The sequence below is a fragment of the Lipotes vexillifer genome, unplaced genomic scaffold (genome assembly GCF_000442215.2).
Source record: "Lipotes vexillifer unplaced genomic scaffold, Lipotes_vexillifer_v1.1 scaffold1944, whole genome shotgun sequence".
Taxonomy (NCBI): Eukaryota; Metazoa; Chordata; class Mammalia; order Artiodactyla; family Lipotidae; genus Lipotes; species Lipotes vexillifer.
The window spans coordinates 140,907-160,782 of record NW_006785277.1 but is presented as its reverse complement, the minus strand read 5'-3'; the positions used below and the strand labels follow the sequence as shown (position 1 = coordinate 160,782).

The 19,876-nt window shown below is 50.2% G+C and overlaps 1 protein-coding gene across 1 annotated transcript in view; it reads right to left on the bottom strand.

Moving 5' to 3' along the window:
* The window catches only part of SLC37A1 (solute carrier family 37 member 1), a 55,125-nt gene that overhangs the window by 5,179 nt on the left and 30,070 nt on the right, over positions 1–19,876 (bottom strand). The window contains exons 9-16 of the mRNA XM_007457358.1: positions 17,128–17,208; positions 10,820–10,951; positions 7,490–7,580; positions 5,738–5,800; positions 5,206–5,291; positions 4,668–4,716; positions 3,463–3,536; positions 636–714 (exon numbers count right to left, since the gene is read on the bottom strand). Of these exons, the coding sequence (XP_007457420.1) occupies positions 636–714; positions 3,463–3,536; positions 4,668–4,716; positions 5,206–5,291; positions 5,738–5,800; positions 7,490–7,580; positions 10,820–10,951; positions 17,128–17,208 (655 nt within the window). The remainder of the gene's footprint in view (positions 1–635; positions 715–3,462; positions 3,537–4,667; positions 4,717–5,205; positions 5,292–5,737; positions 5,801–7,489; positions 7,581–10,819; positions 10,952–17,127; positions 17,209–19,876) is intronic.

Sequence of the window (19,876 nt, the reverse complement as noted above, 5' to 3'; positions counted from 1 at the left end):
AGCTCTGGGGTCTTGGCAGGAGGGGTCCCGGTCTGCGTGCTCCTCCCAAGAGGCTCAACAAAGTTCAAGGACATTGCTGGCAGCCTTCTGACTCACGGATCAGGACAGGCTTGCTGTTTACCAGCTCCCATCGGCCCAGCTCAGAGCGGTGAGTTGCCCCTTTTCCCCTCCAGAATATGCCACTGCATTCTCTCCAAGATCCTTAACGGGGCTGGTAACACTCGGAGTCTTGTGTGCCATGGGACCCATCAGTTCACCTGTCATTTATATTGAAATAAGATCCTATCTCCCTTGAAACGACTGTGATAAACACTCAGGGGCCCAGAGGCCCGTGGGCCACAGTCTGCCCACCACCGGCTTGGAAGAAAACCTGGGTCCACCTCCTTTCAGACCGAGGAAACCTTGTTTTGCCAGCCACGTGCGCAGGTCTCCTCTGGAACCATCCGACCAAAGGGGATAGGCAGGGCCAGCCACCTGTTTGCTCTGGGTTTGCACGTGCTTTTGATCTGCTCACATTTTAAGGCCAGCTGATGCTGACATCACCAAGGCAACTGGAATCCTGGGCGTCTGTTAACTAGGATGTGACGATGTGTCTCCCCTAGGGCCACAAGGATGGGCTAAAAGCATCCACGTACCTACAGACCCAGTTCCGTCGATGATGGCGGTCACGGTGGCCAGGGCGTGGGAGTTTCCCTTCAGACTTTTATGAGTCCCCTAGAAGAGAGAGAACACAAATGTGAAACACGTCCCAGCAACAGCAGAGGCAGGAATAAACCTACACCTCCTCTGACAATTCACCCAAATTACTTTGCAAAGCAAAATGTGGGGGTATTTCCATCAGAAAATTTAAGTTCTATTCCATCCCAATCTCACCTTGGAAAAAGATGCAAAGTTTCAAGTGCTTTTAATAGTAAGAACTCATCAGAAATACCTGTCCAAATATATTCTAGTTTGAAAAAGTTCTTAGAATTCTCTTCAGTAAGCAAATCTTTCCTCGGCACAATCACCGAGGCACCGTATCGGCCAGCGTGGAAAATGAGAAGATGAATGGTGTTTGTCCGGTCCCTAAGCTGTGCCAGTGCTAATGCCTGCGTCCACGAGTCTGCCTGGGGCTTTCTGTGCCGTGGGTGAGACGCTTCTGCAGTGTCTAATTAGTGGCAAGTGCCCGGGGACGGGTAACAGGGCAGGACCGAAGAAACCAACGGAGGGGGCACAAGTCCTAAATGAAAAACCAGCAGGACCTCTGGTTTTCAGAAAACACACATACAGGTTTGGGGGGAAAAAAATCACAAACTGAGGACAATAAAAGGAAAAAGTAAAGCAGGAAAAATAGTGCCTGGAAGCCTAAAACTGTACAAATAAACCAAAGCTTGTAAAATCCAAGTGCTTGTGTGTGTATGCATACATCTATAGTATAAAATAAAGCACACACACGGAGAGTTAGTCCCCCAGAATCCACGTTTTCCGGAATCGGTGAAAGTCCTTCCTCCGCCCTCTAACTCCATGAGGGCAAACACGCTGCTGGGCTGGTGTACACCCTTCCCGAATTTTCTGTGCTCACACAGACACGAGCTTGGACACGCTTTGTAAAGGCAGTTTTAGGAGCAGTCTGTCAACGTAAGGGTGGGCCAGAGCCCTCGTGGGGACGAGGAAGAGAAAAGCACCCCCTCCTTCCTCTTCTGCTCTCTGCTCACCTGTCAGGACAGGACTTCTGGTTCTGCCTGGAAGAAAAGAGCCTGGGATGCTGAAGACAGTGCATGAGGGCAGGCTGGTGGCTCTACGAGGGCCGAGGGCCAGGCTGACGCACTGCCCGCAGCCCTAAGAGAAGGGGACACGGGAGCAGGCGTGGGGACTGCAGAGGCATGGGCTTGCTGTGGTTTCTAAACAGGAGAGTGAGCTGGAGGCTGGTGGGTTCTGGGTCTGATGCAGAAAGGACTTGAGAGACGCCGAAGTGAAGAGGGGGCCACTGGAGCTGGCAGGAAAGTTCAAGGGCACTCGGGAGCTGGCTGGGGGAGGGGATGCAGGACCAGATGGCTGAGACGCCCGGCCGCCCTGCCCACAAGTCTGTACACCACTTCTGGGGAACTGCTCGTGATTTTAAATACGCTTTTAATTTTAGAATAGTCTTAGAGTCACGGAAAATTTGCAAAGAGAGAGCAGATTGTGGCAAACCCTGCTCCCACTTTCCCCTGTGTTAACATCTTACACCTTTCGGCTGTGTTTATCATGATGAATGACCCACTACCGATGCAGGACTCACGAAAATCTACACTGTATTCAGACCCCCTGGGTTTTTACCTCGTGTCTAATTTAATCTCTCTGTGTCCCAGGATCCCACCCAGGACACTGAATAACATTTAGTCGCTGTGTCTCCTGGGGCTCCTCTTGGCTGTGACAGCTTCTCAGACTTCATTTCTGGGACTTTCCTTGTTTCTTGTGATTGGATGGGGCGTGGGTTCTGGGAGGGGGACCACGGACGTGAAGGGCCGTGCTCATCGCCTCTTACCCGGCATCCGTGCATCAGTGCATCCCTGCTGGTGTTGATGGTGACCCCTGGCGGAGGTGGGGCTGCCAGGTTTCTCCCCTGAGAAAGTTACTCTATTTCCCCCTCCCCACGCTGCCCTCTGTGGGAGGACATCCCTGTACACAGCCTGCCCCTTAGGAAAGGGGAGGTGTTCTCCCTCCCCCAGGGCAGAGGACCTGCATAAACCCTTCTGTGCAGGACACTTGCCTCTTCTCTCCCGTTTATTTATGGAAACTACCTTCTGACAGGGGATTTTGTATTTCAGTGCAGTGTGTCCTTCAGATGTGCGCACGTGGCCACTGCCAGGAAATTGACTGTCTTTCCTATCAGGTGGATGAGACAGCCCTGCTCTCTCAGGGCCCCTACGGTCGACAGTCAAATGTCATCTGTAAGAGGCCTCCCCTCCAGGGAGAACTGGTCAGGAGTCCCTGTGGATTCCAAGGCCTTGGGTGGCCCTGCCGTGGCGTTCACCACCCTGTACCGGAACCATTTCTTTACCACGTTGGCCTACTACCTGGAGTATGTCCTTCCAGGGCCAGGACCCCACTGGGCTTGTCCCTGAAGTCCCCAAGACCGGCAGGGGGCTGGGCACAGAGGGGGCACCCGGGGTGGGCTGGACTGTGCTGAGGCCCCGAGCGGGGGCTCTGGGGCACACGGCCACCAGCCTCTGGGGCTGCCAGGGCAGCTCAGAGGAGCAAGCCAGATGCTGGCTTCGGACCTCGGGCCTCAGACCATCTCAGCCCACTTGTTTATGGGATGGGACTGCCATGTCCCCTTATTTGCTTCAGAAGACTCTTGGCATCCTTACTGGTCATCTGCAAAAGGGTGCTTATAGAAACAGACCGTTTTAGTAACAGAGACCACTGCATCACGATGGACGGGGTGGCCGGCCCGGGCAGTATCTGGCCCCGGCTCTGCGCTGAGCTGCCCACACTCACCAGGTCGGCAGAGACGGCGGTCGTGATCAGTGCGTATGGCCCGCTGACCAGGGCCCCGCTGAGGAGCAGCATGGCTGTGGGAAACAGAAACCGGGAAGTGGGGGGATTCAGCCAGCAGAACAGGGCCCTGCGGGAGAGCCTCTACCGTCTTAGCTACTCCCTAGGTGGGCATCCCGGCATCACACACGGGGTGGGATGCAGGCCGGTGTGGGGCGTGGCCACTGCTGGGGCAAGTGTCACAAACATCTTCCTTCAAACTTGCCCTGAGATGTCTCTAAGTCCAATCACACTTCCCAAAGATCCAAGCTCCCTTCAGAGGACCTGGTCCCCGCCTGCTCAAACCTGATGGGCAGCAGCTGTTGTCAAAAGCCAAGAGGAACTGAGAGCCCCGGCACCCGGGCACAGACGGGACCACAGACGTTAGTTACCACAGACGTGACGCGAGTGAGCGCCTGGATGCCACCACCAGCCACAGCCTTGTCTGCAGCAGACAGGGCTTCCTCTCTGCACCCACAGCTGCACAGCCCAGCTCCGCATGGGCGGGACCACCGAGCTCATAACCTGTCCCCTGGGCTCACTTTCCCAGACCATCCCCTGGTTCACATTCCTCTGTGCGGAAGCTTCTGGACCGAGGGGTCCCAGGAAACTCCACGGTCTCCTAGAATCAGGAACCTGCCCTCTGGGTAACTTCTAATGGGATCCCTGCCAATCCCCACTGCTGTCACGCAACGACAGAAGTGGTTACTCAGTGTCAGAGCCATGATTTGATAGCGCTCCTTGCAGGAAGTTAAAAATAGCAACTGTGCCCAGAATGGCAGCTGACAGAGCAGCTAAGAGGGGACGGTGCCCCTGGGCTGGTGATGCTGGGGGTGCAGGTCTCCGCAGCCCCGCCTGCTGCCTTCCGGGGCATGTGTGGCTTCTCTGAGTGCCTCCTGCACTGGGCACCCAGAGCTCCTCACCACCCCAGCCCAGGGGCCTGCACCCTCCCACGCTGGCCCTTAAACCTGAGGCCTCAGGTCCCGGAGCAGAAGTCTCTATGGGCCCCTCCCATCTGCCCCCCCATCCCCCAAAGAGGGCGCAGGGCCAATTGTAGCCACGTCGCACAAACTGCCTCTTTGTTGATTTTTAAGTTTCATTTCACAAGGCTGTGTGGACAAAAAAAAAAAAAATGTGTGTGAAAGTAAAGAGAGGCCTCATAGACTCACCGATGGTGGCTTCTAGACCCATTTTGCTGATGGCAGAGAATACATAGAGCTGTGAACGGTGTCAAAACCAGAGAAAGACAAAGGTTTACTATGACAAGCTGAGAGATTACCCAGGAATCTGTATTTCTGAAAAGTGATTCTCAGGCAGCCAACCAGACAGTGGAAACCCCTAGAAAGGAAGGAAGGCCACGCCGCCCTGGCAGGCTACCCAGAGTGCTCGGCAAACTGCCCCCAGGCTTGTCCCAGACACACAGGGTCTGATCACCCTGTGAGCTGGGAACCCAGGGGGGTGTCCCCACTCTGAGCTCCCAGGGGAGGGGCCTGGGTTTGGGGCAGCTCCCCCCTGAGCTCCGTGTCCCCTCCCAGGCTGTCTGTCCCAAACACCAGGGCACCGATTGGGGTTGAGGTGATGCCAGTTCCCAGAAACCAGAGCCCTGAGAGGAGGGGGCCCGAGAAGCTGGCGTGTGTGCTGCGGGGAAGACAAAGAAGCTGTTTCCAGAGGCTCAGGGGCCCTGGCGAGGTTGGGGGCTGGTCTCACCGTCGGGGCTGCAAGTAGCAGCATGAGGCCGCAGGTGGAGGCCCTCTTCCCTAGTTGATCGGAGATCACACCTGCCAGGACCCCACCTGCAAGGGAGAGGGGCGGTCCTGAGGTGCGTGTGTGGCCAGGGAAGGACCCCATGGAGAGGGAGCAGGACCCGCGTTGCAGCAGCGGCAAGAAAACGACCTCCTCTCTAGACCCGTTTCCACAGCCCGTGAACAGGAAAAGCCGCCTCAGCGCTGCTGACCCGTGACCCGAGGGCACCGAGGTCTAGGGGTCGGCTTTCAGGCTGGCCTCAAAGCCCCTTAGCCTGTGAGGGTCCCGACACCGCCCGTCTGTCGCCCACATGAGGCGTGCCCTGGTCCCCAGGGAGCACCGCTCACGGCCCAAGATGGGGAGGGACCTGCCCTCAGAGGCCCGGCTCGGGGGCCTCCCGGCTGGAAGTCCACTCCATGAGCGCGCGGGCCACGGGCGTTCACGCAGCGCCACGGCGGTGAAGGCTTCAGTCAAAGTAGAACAAAAATGAACTCACCGAAGATCCCGCCCACATCAAACAAGGTGGAGAGCTCGCCGGCCTTCTTGACATCAAGGTGATCTATTAACGTGACAGCAGAGCGTCACCGCAAGCACGTCGCAGCAGCGTGCGAGCCTCACACAACACTCTTTTGTTTCAGAAGCATGATTTAAACTAGGCAGCAGTTATTAGATCCATTATCAGATTAGTATCAAGGTAGTAATTACAGAGGAGAAGGAAGAAAAAGAGTCCACTCTGTGGGCAGACACACAGAAAGAATGGAAACGGAACACTCTTCACCGAAAGGTGAGGGTTCCCCGGCTCAGTCTAGCATCACCCCGCCTTTGCTCTGGGTCCCCCTCGGGGCAGCCGTGAAGTCAGACACGGCCCGAAGGCGAGGCAGGGCCTGTGGGGCACCACCTGGGGAAGGGGCTGGCCCGCAAGAGCGCCCTGGACACGGACCATAGGACCCCCAGCTTTCAGGCCGGGGGCAGCTGGAACTTTCTCCTCCAGAGGAGCAGACCGAGGTGTCCTCACGCTCAGCTCAGGATCCGTCGCTGGACTTAGCACAAAGCCTGAGCTTTAAATCTGGATTCCGGCTGGCCAGCGCCTGGAGGTTTGGGAGCCTCTGGACTGTGAATCAGGTCCTGCCCTTCCTAGAGGCCCGAACGGCACATACCGGGGACTCTGCTCTTTTTGAACAATCCCTCAGACGGTAAACGCCGGTAACTCATGATGTGAGCCCTTCGCAGTCATAGGAGACCGCTGGGCTGGAAGGTGCAGGGCCGGCCTCTCAAGCACCCACGTGTCTACACTGTGTGCGCCTTGCCTGCAGTAACGAGTGGAGGTCGCTGGCCCGGGAAGGAAGCTCCGAAGCCCCGCCTTGACGGGGTCCCTGCTAACACAGGGTGGTCCCCTCGCCGCCTCCACAACCTCCATCCCCGAGAAACTCAGCCCTCCGGCCTCGGGCTCACATCCACCTCTGCTGGTCCTACGACACTGCCAGGAGCTACTGGTCTGTACTCTGGAGCCCCCATGTCCCAAATGTCTCCTCTTTTCACGTTCGCTAGAGCCCGCTCCTCCGGGGGACCCTGGTTTCTTTGCTTTGTCCTCACACTCCCTGGCCCCGGGGCCCAGAGTGTGGGGCCCTCCTTGACCATCCCTGTCCCCATTTAGCTGCGGCTGCAGCCCCTGCACAGGACCTCTCCCCGGAGGAGCTGCCGGCCCCTGCCCATCTTCCCGTGTGGTCACGCACGGGACAGGGAGTGGGCGTCACTGCGGGGCGAGTCTGCTCTGTCAGAATCTCCAGCTTCAGCCCCTGCTGGACTGGAAAGGCGAGACAAACTGTCTGCTCCCCAGAATTAGAGCTCATCTCCACGAAGCCATTTCCAGGCCAGTTACTCAGCCTTTCTTATCTCAGATCCCTCAGGCCTCTGCTCCCGTTCACCAGCTGCTGTGACCCAAAGTCTGATGCAGCCTACATTTAAAAGCACGCTGCCCCAGATAGGAAGAACCCCATGGAATCTGTAGCCACAGCTGGGATATACCGTGTCAACCCTTTAAACCCCATCCAGGTTATCATTATGGCAATGAAACGTTGCTGTCTGAATTCTTTTTGTCTGTACATTTCTACTAATCATGTTGTTTGGTTCAAAAGCATCACACATCCCTATCCTTTCCAAGACTGTAGACACCAGTGGACAAAAGGGAGTCCCGATCACAGACCCTGCACAGAACTTCCCAGCTGTGATGCGAGCAACAGGTACTCACCTACATTTGTGATATACAGTGGAAGCCAGAAGAGGAAAGTATAGCTGACCAGCTTGGCAAACAGCAGACACAGAGAGAACTCTATCACGCCCTGAAAGAGAGAGAGAGCGGGATTCGCCCCGAAAGTGGACTCAGCAGGTTTGCTGAAATATGCAACAGAATTACACATGACTTCATTGCCATAAAAACAGCCCACATCTTGGGTCTGGTTTTAGCACCTTCAGATGCACGGATACTGTATTGCTGTGGAGGACATGAGCTAACTGGAGAACTGACCGACATGGACTCTTAACCTTTTAAGGTTGAAATTCAATGTCTTTACATCAGATCAGAGTCAATAAAAATACTACTGGTTTAATTCTCACACCATATCTCTCTGAAACTTAGCTATTAAAGGGGTTCTCAAAGGGCACAGATGTTGTGCAGAGTGATCTAGTTACTGAGTATTTATTGGCTATTTCTTTTCCCCCTAAAACTGAAATCACCGCAAAGGACAGAGATCTGGAAACACACAGCGCAAACAATTCCGACCGTCCTGTAAGATACACAGGCTACCTCCGCCTGCGTGGGACTAAGCAAACTAGTGGGTGTGGGGGAAACACCCACGGAACCAGGCAGAACCCTGCAACGCCCCCTCCCCCTCCAAGTACAAAGGCCCCTCCATGCCCCTGCCTCTTGTTTGTAGAGAAGATGAAGTCTCCCAGGCCTCCCTGAGTCACAAGGGAACAGGCCTGAGCAGTTAATAACTAGGATGACAGAGTCACATAATCTTTCAGTATCTGATGCACATTCGCGAGTTGTTTTACAGATACTGTAAGTGCCACCAGAGGAAAAAGCTGACTCTGCATGATGAGCAGACTGTAGCCATGACATAAGCTGCTCCATCTTCAGCAGCACTGGATCTACGGCTAGCACAGTTCCGAGAACTGGCCTCAAGAGAGTGGGATTAACACTATTGCACATAATAGTCTCTGTCTTTGTGGGCATCAAAATATTGGGTTGACCACAAAATTCATTTGGGTCTTTCCATAAGGTGCTATGGAAAAACCTGAATGAACTTTTTGGCCAAGCCAATAATTGTAGCTCGTTCGGTCCATGCACATAAGCAGGCAACTAAAATCGTCAGCAAAGAGGTGCCCCATGTCAACTTGTCCCACTCTGAGAATATGGCATATCCTATGTCAGCATGAAGAAGTCATAGAAGGTGGACCTTGCCCCATGAACCCACAGAAATGGGCTGATGTTCTGACAAGGCGGATCTGTCAGCAGCTTTTGGAAGGAAAGAGCTCTCTGCAGGGGATGCCCCTTCTCTCGTCACTTTAGCAGAGCTGTACTGCAACTAACCTTAAACCAGGCACCCCCATGGTCTACGCGTCTCTGGACTAAGCACACCTGTCAAACCTTTTGATCACACAATACCTTGCCTAACCTGTTGGTTCTTTCCTAGATCAAAGAAGTAAAAGTGAAGAATAAGTAATTAACATCAATGGACGACCAGATCTCTTCCTTAGCTTCCCTGTCCATAAGCCTGTGAACAAACTGTGTGAACAAGATAGCATCTAAAGAAAGATCACAAGTCAACAAGCCTGCACACAAGCCTGCACACACTGGGGGATGGTGACAACTCTGACCCCTTATCTCAAGGATTAACTGAGATTTCTTCTCCTTTTCTCTTTAAAAACTTTCATGGCCGAGCAGAATCTTTGGAGGTGGTTTTGGGGACATGAGTCCGCCTTCTCCCCGGTTGTCAGCTTTTCTGATTAAAGCGACTTTCCTTTCTAACCAACACTTGCCTCTCGAGTATTGATTTTTGAGGGCAAGCAGCAGAACTTGAGTTTGGTAATGCCCAAAAGGGAAACGTAGGTCTTGATGAGGATACTGAGGTTTGGAGTCTCATGGCTACTGTGTAATGCTTGTTTGTGTTCCATCTTATGTCTGCGTTTACAAAGAGGTGGCCCTTGTGAGACAATAAGTCCAGATATCACTTGGGAAATTTGAGTGAGAAATCGGGTAACACTAAGGTACTGACTCCCTCCCCTGCTCCTCCCAGGTTATACTGCATAGTTACGAACATCCCTCAAAACTAGGCAAAGCACACAATATGCAATTCATGTCAGTGCCTTTGAAATTAAGCAAGTTATGTTTTCACAGTCAGACCCAGTATGAGGGTGTGTGTGGGTGAGGCACTGCATGCTTACCATGTGCCTGGCATTGTGCTTATTGTGTAGTTAATGATCTCATTTGATCCTCAGACAGCATTAAGTAGAATTCAGGTCCTGAGCCTGTATTACAGTGAGGAAATGGAGGCTCAGAGTGGTTAACACCCTTGCCAGGCACACCCAGCTCATCTGCAGCAGTGCCAGGTCAGGCCAGGCCAGGGCTCTGAAGCCTGTTCTCTCTACCACCCCACTTCTATTTATAGCGTGCACCCTACTTTTTAGCAAAAGTATTTGAGGTGGCTACATAATAAGGTACAACAGAAAAGTTACTTGTTGTTATTAGCAACATTTAAAAAATAAATTTTATATTTAGAACCAGCATGTCCTCTGGCCAGCCCACAGAGATCTTTTTTAGTGACCCCAGGAGTCCAGGCCTTGCCTTCAACATTCTATTCTGGCAGGAGACCGGCAACAGGGTCCTCCACAGCCCAGTTTCATCTGGGCGCTGGCAGAAGTTTCTGTTCGAAAGCCGAAGTTCTCAGTTCTTTCATTTCTGGGCCATGATTCTAAGGCTCTGGGTGTACTGTTTAGTTTCCAGCTCCCACACGGTCGCTACGGAGCTTCTGGGTTCTCTCTGCTGGTTTTCCCCAAGGCCAGTGTGAGGGAAGCGATCTTGCTGTATGAGACCCACGTCTGTTCCCCTGGATAGGATGCAAGGGCAGGAGCCCAGGTGTTTCTGAGTGTGGCCCATGGGGTCGTCCATGCCGGCCCCCAGGGGCAGGGTGTGCTCCCTCCTCTCATCCTGCCTCTGTTCTTGGCTCTGTCTTCAGCACCCTCCACGGCTCCCCGTTAGCAGAACACAGCTCCTCAGAGTCCTCTGCATGGCTCCCCAGATGCTCTGCTGAGGGAGCCCATGAATTTCATATACATAATATACACATATAATATATTTTATAACTATCGAGAGGCTAACACAACTCTGCAGCCTTATTCATTCCTGAGCTGACCTGTCTGCAACTTCTGGTTCATGCTATGGATTTCTAATTTATGGATTATGTGATCCGGATAATCACGGATTTCTCTTTTTAAGCTTGGTTATCAACAGGCCAGTTTCTGTTCATAGTGAGCATAAATGCCCCTTTTTGAAACTCTCCTGGACACGTGTACTCACAGGAATTTTCAAGGCTCCTACGAAACTGATGGCTGTGATGCCGCTGCCGCCATCTGCCGGGAGAATGACCACGTGGTTCTGGTGGCCGGAGCGCTTTCCATCCGACAGCAGTAAGCACTGCATCTCTGGGTCCTGGAGACAGATCCCGTTGAAAAGATAAAAGAAAAGAAAAGAAAAGAAAAGGTGTCACCAGGTAGTCTATTTGGTTGAGGTGTGGTAAGCTGCTCCACTAAAGGTCTTGGGGAATGCCTTGGATAACATCCACACTGTGGCCATTGCTTTATGACCATTAACATTCACGTGGTTTTGGGAAATACTAACTAAAAGCACACAAAATCCTATCCTTTGACCCAACAATTCTAGGGCTCTGTGAAAAATAATTTGGGAAGTGGAAAAATACCTATATGATAAAATTAATGTCACACCATCACTGAGAAAAATTGCTAAAGTACATCCATATAAATATCTTGCAGTTGTAAAAAAAAAACAGTTTGTGAGATCTGATGACGTGGGAAGGTGCTTACGATACATTAAGTAACAAGACATCATTCAAAAGCACATTTTCATTACGATCTCAAAGAATGTTTAAATATGTACTTATGTAAGTAGGTAACTAAAGGATCTATTTATAGGGAGAAGCTAAATTCTAAACTGACAATGGTTATCAATGAATGGTAGAATTACATGTAATTTGTATGAAATGTCGATAAATTCTTTCCATGATCCTGTAGTTTTTAAGGAGTTCACAAAGGACATACATGATCAAAAACAATATTATTTTAAAATTCATAAACCAATTCCACTATTTCATAAATTCTGATTCCAGACATCCTTAAAGGGCAAAGTTTATCTTCATTAGGGCTTCCTTGGTGGCGCAGTGGTTGAGTCCGCCTGCCGATGCAGGGGACACGGGTTTGTGCCCCGGTCCGGGAGGATCCCACATGCCGCGGAGCGGCTGGGCCCGTGAGCCATGGCCGCTGGGCCTGCGCGTCCGGAGCCTGTGCTCCACAACGGGAGAGGCCACAACAGTGAGAGGCTTGTGTACCGCAAAAAAAATAAAAATAAAAATAACAGTAAAGAAGTAGCTTCTTGACATTTCTCAGTACCTGTCACATACATTAGACAGAAACTATCTCACATAGCAGAAATTATAAAGATCCACCTCCTCAGTGAGCGATGAGTATCTATATACTTAGATGTGGCTAGAACAGCAATAGCAAGACTAATATATTTATTTCAATTTTTGAGAAATATGGAATCTGGATCAGATAAGATCCCTTGCTTTTTAAGGCTTTACAAGTTTGTTCATTCATGTAAAATCCAGACAGTTTTAAAGTGTTTCTTGTAACCAAGGGTTGAGTTGTTGTGGCTTTTTTATATTCCCAAGATTATAGATTTAAATCCATTAAAAGATAATGTTCACTAGTGTTTGTGAGATTTGCTATTATTGTTTCCATCCTTCTATTCCAAACATGAATTAGCTTTTAAAGAAATCAGTTTTAGTCTGAAATTAAGACAGGAAGAATATTGTAAGGAAAATGAAATTTAATAAATCTCTTATTTTATAGAAGTTATAAAGAACCTCAAAGATTGTTGTGTTCATTTGGCAGTGAGGATTATGGTTCCCAGAGAGGTTATTGTGGCCAAATGGCTGCTGAGCCTGTGTGTCCAGAGCCTGTGCTCTGCAATGGGAGAGGCCACAACAGTGGCGGGGTGTTGTGCCCCAAAAAAAAAAAAAAAAAAAAAAAAAGTTTATCTTCATTAAAACAAAGAACAGTGGTCCTCAACTCTGGGGGGGATATCAAATCAGAGCAGGATGATCTGAAAGTGTCCTTCATGAGGGCACTATATAGGTCAAGGATTGTAAAAGAAATGTTTCTATGTATATTGGACTTACCACAAAACCAAATAGGTTTTATTGTACTTATCTCACTATAATCTACACGAGTTAGATTAAAAAAGGCAGTTAAATTAAAAAAAAATGACAGTGCATTGTGGTATCCCACTCTTGATATTAGAATTCTCTTCCGGTGAAAGACAGAAATTGGGAAACGGGCTGGCAGGCTACAGCAACTGCAGCCCTATGGGCACTGAGCACGCAGCGTCTCACCTCTCGGGCAGCAAAGGCTGCATCACCGAGAAGCCCGGCGCCCACCATGACTCAGGCATCGAGAACCGGCCTTTGGTGAACATGGTCGCAGGTAACCACGTGCTCTGATGTTTCAGGACGCAGAACATCCTCCTGATGACAATTCCGCAAAGGAATATGAGAACAGAGAATTATGATTTGAGTTTGGAAATAAAGTTTTCTCTCGTGAATTACGCCGGCTGTCCAGTGTAGGAGACGAAATCTTTAGTTCTCAACCCTGACATCTCCTGGGGGCTCTGAGAGACCCCAGTGCCCAGGCTGCACCCCAGACCAAATACAGCAGTCTCAGGGGCAGGCCCCAGGAGCGCCCGATGTGTAGTCAAGGCTGAGAACCACAGGACAGACTTTTTTAACACTAAGAGGTCTGACTGGTGGACCATGAAATGCAGCCAGATAAAGAGAAAAAAGAAAGTGAAAAGACTCTGCTCAGCCAGGACAGTAGTAATTGCAGGTCCAGCACAGAAACACAGCAGGTCACAGCCCTGGGTCAGCACCTGGCCCTTCCTTGTTCTGTAAACTGGGCTGGTTTAAAGCCTTGGTCCAGCCCCTCTGCTCTAAGCCATGAGCAGCCCCTCAGGCAGGCAGGGAAGGCCCTGTCTTCGTTGAGGATGGGCCTCCTGCCCACACCTGCTCATTCTTTATGCACAGTCTGGGGGGTGGGGGCCGTCCCAGCCACCCAAGTCGTCTTTTCCAGTGTCTGGAGGAGGCAGAGGGATGCGTGAGGTCATGGCGGGTTTTCCAAAGCAAATCAGGAGAGCAAGGCTGCCTCTTCCTCGGAGCCAACAGAGACCTGCTGGGAGGACAGGGCAGGGGAAGCGGTGTGCCTGGAGCCCCCGGGGGATCTGCTGGGATGGGGAGCCCTCAGTGGGCTGGGGGCTTATTCAGCTGGGGACCCTCCTCTGAGGTTTGTACATGCACAGAGTGAAAGGACTCCGTGTGATGAGGGCAAACGCACACGGGGAGTTTGCACGAATGACAGCTTAGCCCTGCCTCACCGCGTGCTGGCCTCAGATGGAGTCGCACTGGCACGCTGGGTGGAGAAACCTTCAGCATCAAAACACCCACTCAGCGGTCTTGAAGTGGCCGCTGAGCCACAGCCAATCAGAAAGGCCCTCAGAGGGGTGGGAGAGGGTTGGACTGGGAGGCTGGGGTTAGCAGGTGGAAACTGGTATATAGAGATAAACAACAAGGTCCTCCTGTAGAGCACAGGGTACTCTAGTCAATATCCTGTGATCATCCATAATGGAAAAGAATCTGAAAAAGAATATATATGTATGTATAACTGAGTCACTTTGCTGTACAGCAGAAACTAACACGACGTCGTAATTCAACTATATGTCAATGAAAATAAATTTTTTTTTTTTTTTTTTTTTTTTTTGTGGTACACGGGCCTCTCACTGTTGTGGCCTCTCCCGTTGTGGAGCACAGGCTCCGGACGCGCAGGCTCAGCGGCCATGGCTCACGGGCCCAGCCGCTCCACGGCATGTGGGATCTTCCCGGACCGGGGCACGAACCCATGTCCCCTGCATCGGCAGGCGGACTCTCAACCACTGTGCCACCAGGGAAGCCTGAAAATAAATTTTTAAAAAAGATAAACAAAAATAAATAAATAAAAAATAAGAACACAAAATGGAAAGAATTTAAAAAGAAAAAAAATAAAGAAAGACCCTCAGAGAAGCCAAGGATGACATGAAGGACATGTGACTACAAAGATGACAGAGGTGGACATCCCCAAGATGACATGATAAACACCCATGAGGGCTGGACGCAGGTCTGCCGCGTGGCAAGAGACCCCGGAGCCTCTTTCTCTTTGTTCACATTCTCTTCCTTGCCCACCCCCTTCTTTACGTATTTCCCCACGAAGTCTAAGAACCATGCCTGGCATAGAAGGGAATTAAGCAGTCCCAGCTGAAAAGCAGTCGTGATCAGGGTCCTCGGTAAGGCTCCACTCTGAGCCCATGGATATGAGCCAGGTCACTCTGGGAAAGGTGACACCAGTGTGTCTTGCCAAATGTGTGGGACATCCTGCCTGCTGACCCAGGAGCCACCTCCAGCACGTGAGCTCTCCACGCTACAGAAGGGCGGGGACCAAACAAAGCCTGGTTAGCGTGCAGGGGCCAGCTGAAAGGGGACACCCATCCACTGCGGCCAACACCTGCCTGGTCATGTCCACATCAAAGTCAGCCTGTGGCGTGGCCGGGCCTGAAACAGGACCCACGGGGGCCTCTAAATATGTAACTGTCTCTTTGGTGACATGTTAGTAAATAGACTTTAATAGAAGGAACAAAAAAATGGAAGAGGGAAGTTATGCTCAGAAGACAGAGCTAGCTTTACTGGTCAGTAACTACATTAGAACACAGAGCCTGGCTCTTGCCTCAGGGAAAAGATAAGTCTTCAGTAACAAGCGGAGAGGAGTTATAGCCATTTGGACATTGATTAAGACCTGATGCTATGGACTGACATTTGTGTTCCCCCCAAATCTGTATGTTGAACCCCCATCTCTAATATGATGATATTAGGAGGTGGGGTCTTTGGGAGGTAATGAGGCCATGTGGGTGGAGCTCGCATGATGGGATTAATACCCTTACAGGAAGACACCACAGAGAACTTGCTTCTCTCCCTGCTCTGCCACCTGAGGATCCACAGAGAAGGCGGCTGCCTACCAGCCAGGAAGAAGCCTCTCACCAGACATCAGACCTGCTAGTGCCTTGATCTGGGACTTCCCAGCCTCCAGAAACAAATGTTTGAAATGCGAGAAATAAATGTTTACTGTTTAAGCCACCCGGTCTAGGGTATTTTTGTTACAGCAGCCCAATCTAAGACACCTGCTTCTGATGCAAACTCAGAAGGGAGTAGAGATTTTAAAGCATTTCAGCTGAATTTCACTAAGATCTAAGAACCAAGATGTATGAGACACCATTTTTCCCTCTTCCATTATTTCAACCACCAGAAATAACTTCCTTGGACAATAAAGAAAAAATAGTAAGAAGCCTGTTTAGTACCTTTATCCTTTAAGCTAACTGATTTAAAAAGAAAAGAGGGGTTTCCCTGGTGGCGCAGTGGTTGAGAGTCTGCCTGCCGATGTAGGGGATGCGGGTTCATGCCCCGGTCCAGGAAGATCCCACATGCCGCGGAGCGGCTGGGCCCGTGAGCCATGGCCGCTGAGCCTGCGCGTCCGGAGCCTGTGCTCCGCAACAGGAGAGGCCGCAACAGTGAGAGGCCCGAGCACCGCAAAATAAATAAATAAATAAATAAATAAATAAAAATAAATAAAAAGAGAAGAGAATATCTTATACTTTCAAGAATTAAAACCAAACGTAAAATGCCCTTGCGGCTCCATGTGGTCAGCTAGGCAGAAGCAATGGGAGGAATTTCTTGGAAGGACAGTCATCCCTTGGTACCTGGGATCTATAGGGGGTTGGTCCCAGGGATCCCCTGCGGAGACCAAAATCTGCAGATGCTCAAGTCCCTTACGTACAATGGCTTAGTACAGTCAGCCCTTGTATGGGCGGGTTCGCATCTATGGATACGGAGGCTGACTCCATCTTGAAAGGAGGGGAGGGTGAGCCCAGTGCTGGGGAAGAGCCCTGGACTGCATCCTGGCCTCCCCACTTGTGAAGGGGCCCAGGCAGGGAACTGAGCATCTCTGTGCCTCAACTTCCCCTTCCGTATAACGGAGGGGCAGTGAAGGGGCGGAGGGCTGGAAGTTGACTTTTTATGTTGCCTTTGGGTTGCTCTTATGCCCAGACCACCTACGCCCTCTCCACCTGAAACTCCCTTGGGCCACGTGTGCACAGACTCACTCCTCACCTCCTTGACAGCTCCATGCAAAGCCACCAGCTTCGGGAAGCTCCCAACACCAGGCCTGAATTAGTGCCTGCTCAGTCCTCTGGGTGGCCCTGTCTGCTGGTTTTCTCTCTACCCCACACTCGTCCTGCCCGAGGATGTAAGTTCCACAGGACACTGGGATTGATGTCCATGGCACCGGTGCTGCAACCCTGAATGCTGCAGACAGGTGTTGGATGAATGAATCGCTTACAAATTGGATTCACAAACCAACAAAGGCAAACTGAAGAAATACAAGACCCTGGATGTCTGTGACAGATGTCACTGAGGCAGGACTCTGCCTTCTTGCCAAGCGGCCTCGTGTGCAACTCACCAGAGGTTTGTTCCTCTCTTCGGTGAGCGCTTGCTTCTGCAGCCGAAATCTGTGCGTGCCGTTCTCGTAGCCTTTTGGATGCTGGGAGAAAAAAATTTAATTAGAGCAATTACCGAATCAATGGACAGAAATTACACCTAAACTCACTGCAGCAAGGACACTAAATATCTTCACAAAAATGCTATCAAGGGAAAATAAGACAAATAATTAAAACAAAGGCTAATCAGTTTAATCTCAAGGCTCCAGACCCTCAGATAACAGAGGATGAAAATAAAACCCTTTCCTGAAGAATAATCCAAGACCGAGGAATAAAGAAACGTAAAACTGCCGATGAAGGAAACTTAACTCTCCTTAATGGCTTTGACATTTCTAAACGACTTTTCCTCTAACCAGTGAAAAACAGAGTCCCTTCCTACAACAGCAGATTGATTTAGAAGGAAGACAACACCCTCCACATAGAAGGAGAGCATGGCTTGCCGGACAAGACAGAGCTCAACCACTGGGGCCACGGTGTGCGCGCGCTAGTGCGCGCGCGTGTGTGTGTACAATGAACGTATGTTTTAATTTCTCTTGGATATACCTAGGAGTGAAATTGCTGGGTCACATGGTGGCTCTATGCTTAACCTTTTGAGGAATTGCCAGACTGTTTTCCAAAGTGGTTGCATCATTTTTACATCCCCACCAGCAGGGTATGAGGGTTCCAGTTTATTATTATCTGTCTTTTTGATTCTAGCCATCTTAGTGGGTCTGAAGTGGTATCTCATTGTGATTTTGATACTTTCCTGGTGGCCAATGATACTAAACACCTTTTCATGTGCTTACTCGCCATTTATTTATCTTCTCTGGCAAAATGTCTCTTCAGATCCTTTGCCCCTTTTTAAACTAGCTTGTCTTTTTATTACCGAGTTCTAAGTGTTCTTCATGTATTCTAGATACAAGTCTTTCATCAGATATATGATTTGCACATATTGTCTCCCATTCTTTGGGCTGTATTTTCACTTCTCAATGGTACCCTTTGAAGCATAAAAGTTTTAAATTCAGTGAAGTCCAATTTATCTATTTTTCCTTCCACCCCTTGTGCTTTTGGTGTCATATAGATCTAAGAAGGCTTTGCTTAATCCAAGGTCATGAAGATGTCCTCCTCTATTTTCTTCTAGGAGTTTTATAGTTTTAGCTCTCACATTTAGGTCTTTGATGCATTTAAATGTTGTGTACGTCGTGACGACCACTTTCAAATTCACTCTTTGCCTGTGGATACCCAAGCTGTCCCAGCACCACGTTAAAAAGATTATCCTTTCCCCACTGAATGGTCCTAGCGCCTTGTCAAAAAACAATTGACCATAAGTATGAGGGTTTAATTTCTGAATTCAGTTCTATTCCATTGATCTGTATGTCTACCCTTATGATAGGAATACAGAGTCTTGAATACTGCAGCTTTGTAATAAGTTTTGAAATTGGGAAGTGTGCATCCAACTTTGTTCTTTTTCAGGATTCCTTTGGCTACTCTGATTCCTTAAATTTTCATATGAAATCAAGGATCGGCTTGTCAATTTCTGCCAAGAAGCCAGCTGGGGTTTTGATATAGATTACACTGAATCCATAGATGAATTTTGGGCAGTATTGCCCTCTTGACAGTATTAAATCTTCCTGGCAGTGAACACAGGGTGTCTGTTCATTTATTTAGGTCTTCTTTAACTTCTTTCAACAACGTTTTGTAGTTTGCAATGTATCAGTCTTGTACCTCCTTGGTTAAATTTATTCCTGAGTTTTTTTTTTGTTTTTTTTTTTTTTTTTTTTTGCGGTATGCGGGCCTCTCACTGTTGTGGCCTCTCCCGTTGCGGAGCACAGGCTCCGGACGTGCAGGCTCAGCGGCCATGGCTCACGGGCCCAGCTGCTCCGCGGCACGTGGGATCTTCCCGGACCAGGGCACGAACCCGTGTGCCCTGCATCGGCAGGCGGCCTCTCAACCACTGCGCCACCAGGGAAGCCCCAGTAATGTTTTTGTTTGTTTGTTTGCTTTTAATAAGAGTCCTTAGAGTTTAGAAACATATACTGAAATAGTCGGAGTCAAAATGATGATTGGTATTTGCTTACAAAATAAATTATGAGGAGACGGAGGGAGTATTAGAAGGGGTACTGATGAAATGAGACTGGCAGGTGATGGGCACGTGCGGGTTCATGACACTATTCTTTTTACCTTTTTACGTGTTTTAAAATTTCCATAACGAAAACTTTAAAGAACTGGAAAAGATAAGAACTTGATGCTGAAAATAACACCTTCAGATGGGAAATTCCCAGGACACGGCCCTACTTAGAAGTCAGCACCTGTGAAATGTCTTGCAAGTGCATCCGGCTTTGCACAGAAGCTCTGCTTATGATAAGGGGGAGGTGCAAAAGGACAGAGCAGACAGAGAACCAGCCAAGCTTGCCCTCAGGTCCCCAGGCTCTGGGGCCCCTCGAGAAGGCCCTGTGACACCAGTCTCTCCAGGGCCCTACGGGAAGTGAGTAGAGTTCCTGTGGGAAAGAGAACTTTGGGGCTGTGGCGGAAGCTGATGAAACGCCCCCAGAAATCAGTCCAATCTCTCCCTCTGACTGACCCCTGAGGGGAAGAAAGAGGAAGAGGAGCCCCAGCTCTGTGGGCCACCCTGCCCCATGTATCCTGGGGAGGCTCAGCGAGCTGTCAGGGAGGAATCAGCGGGGGAAGATGACACAGCTTGGGCCCCAGGTCACACACACAAGTGCAGGAATG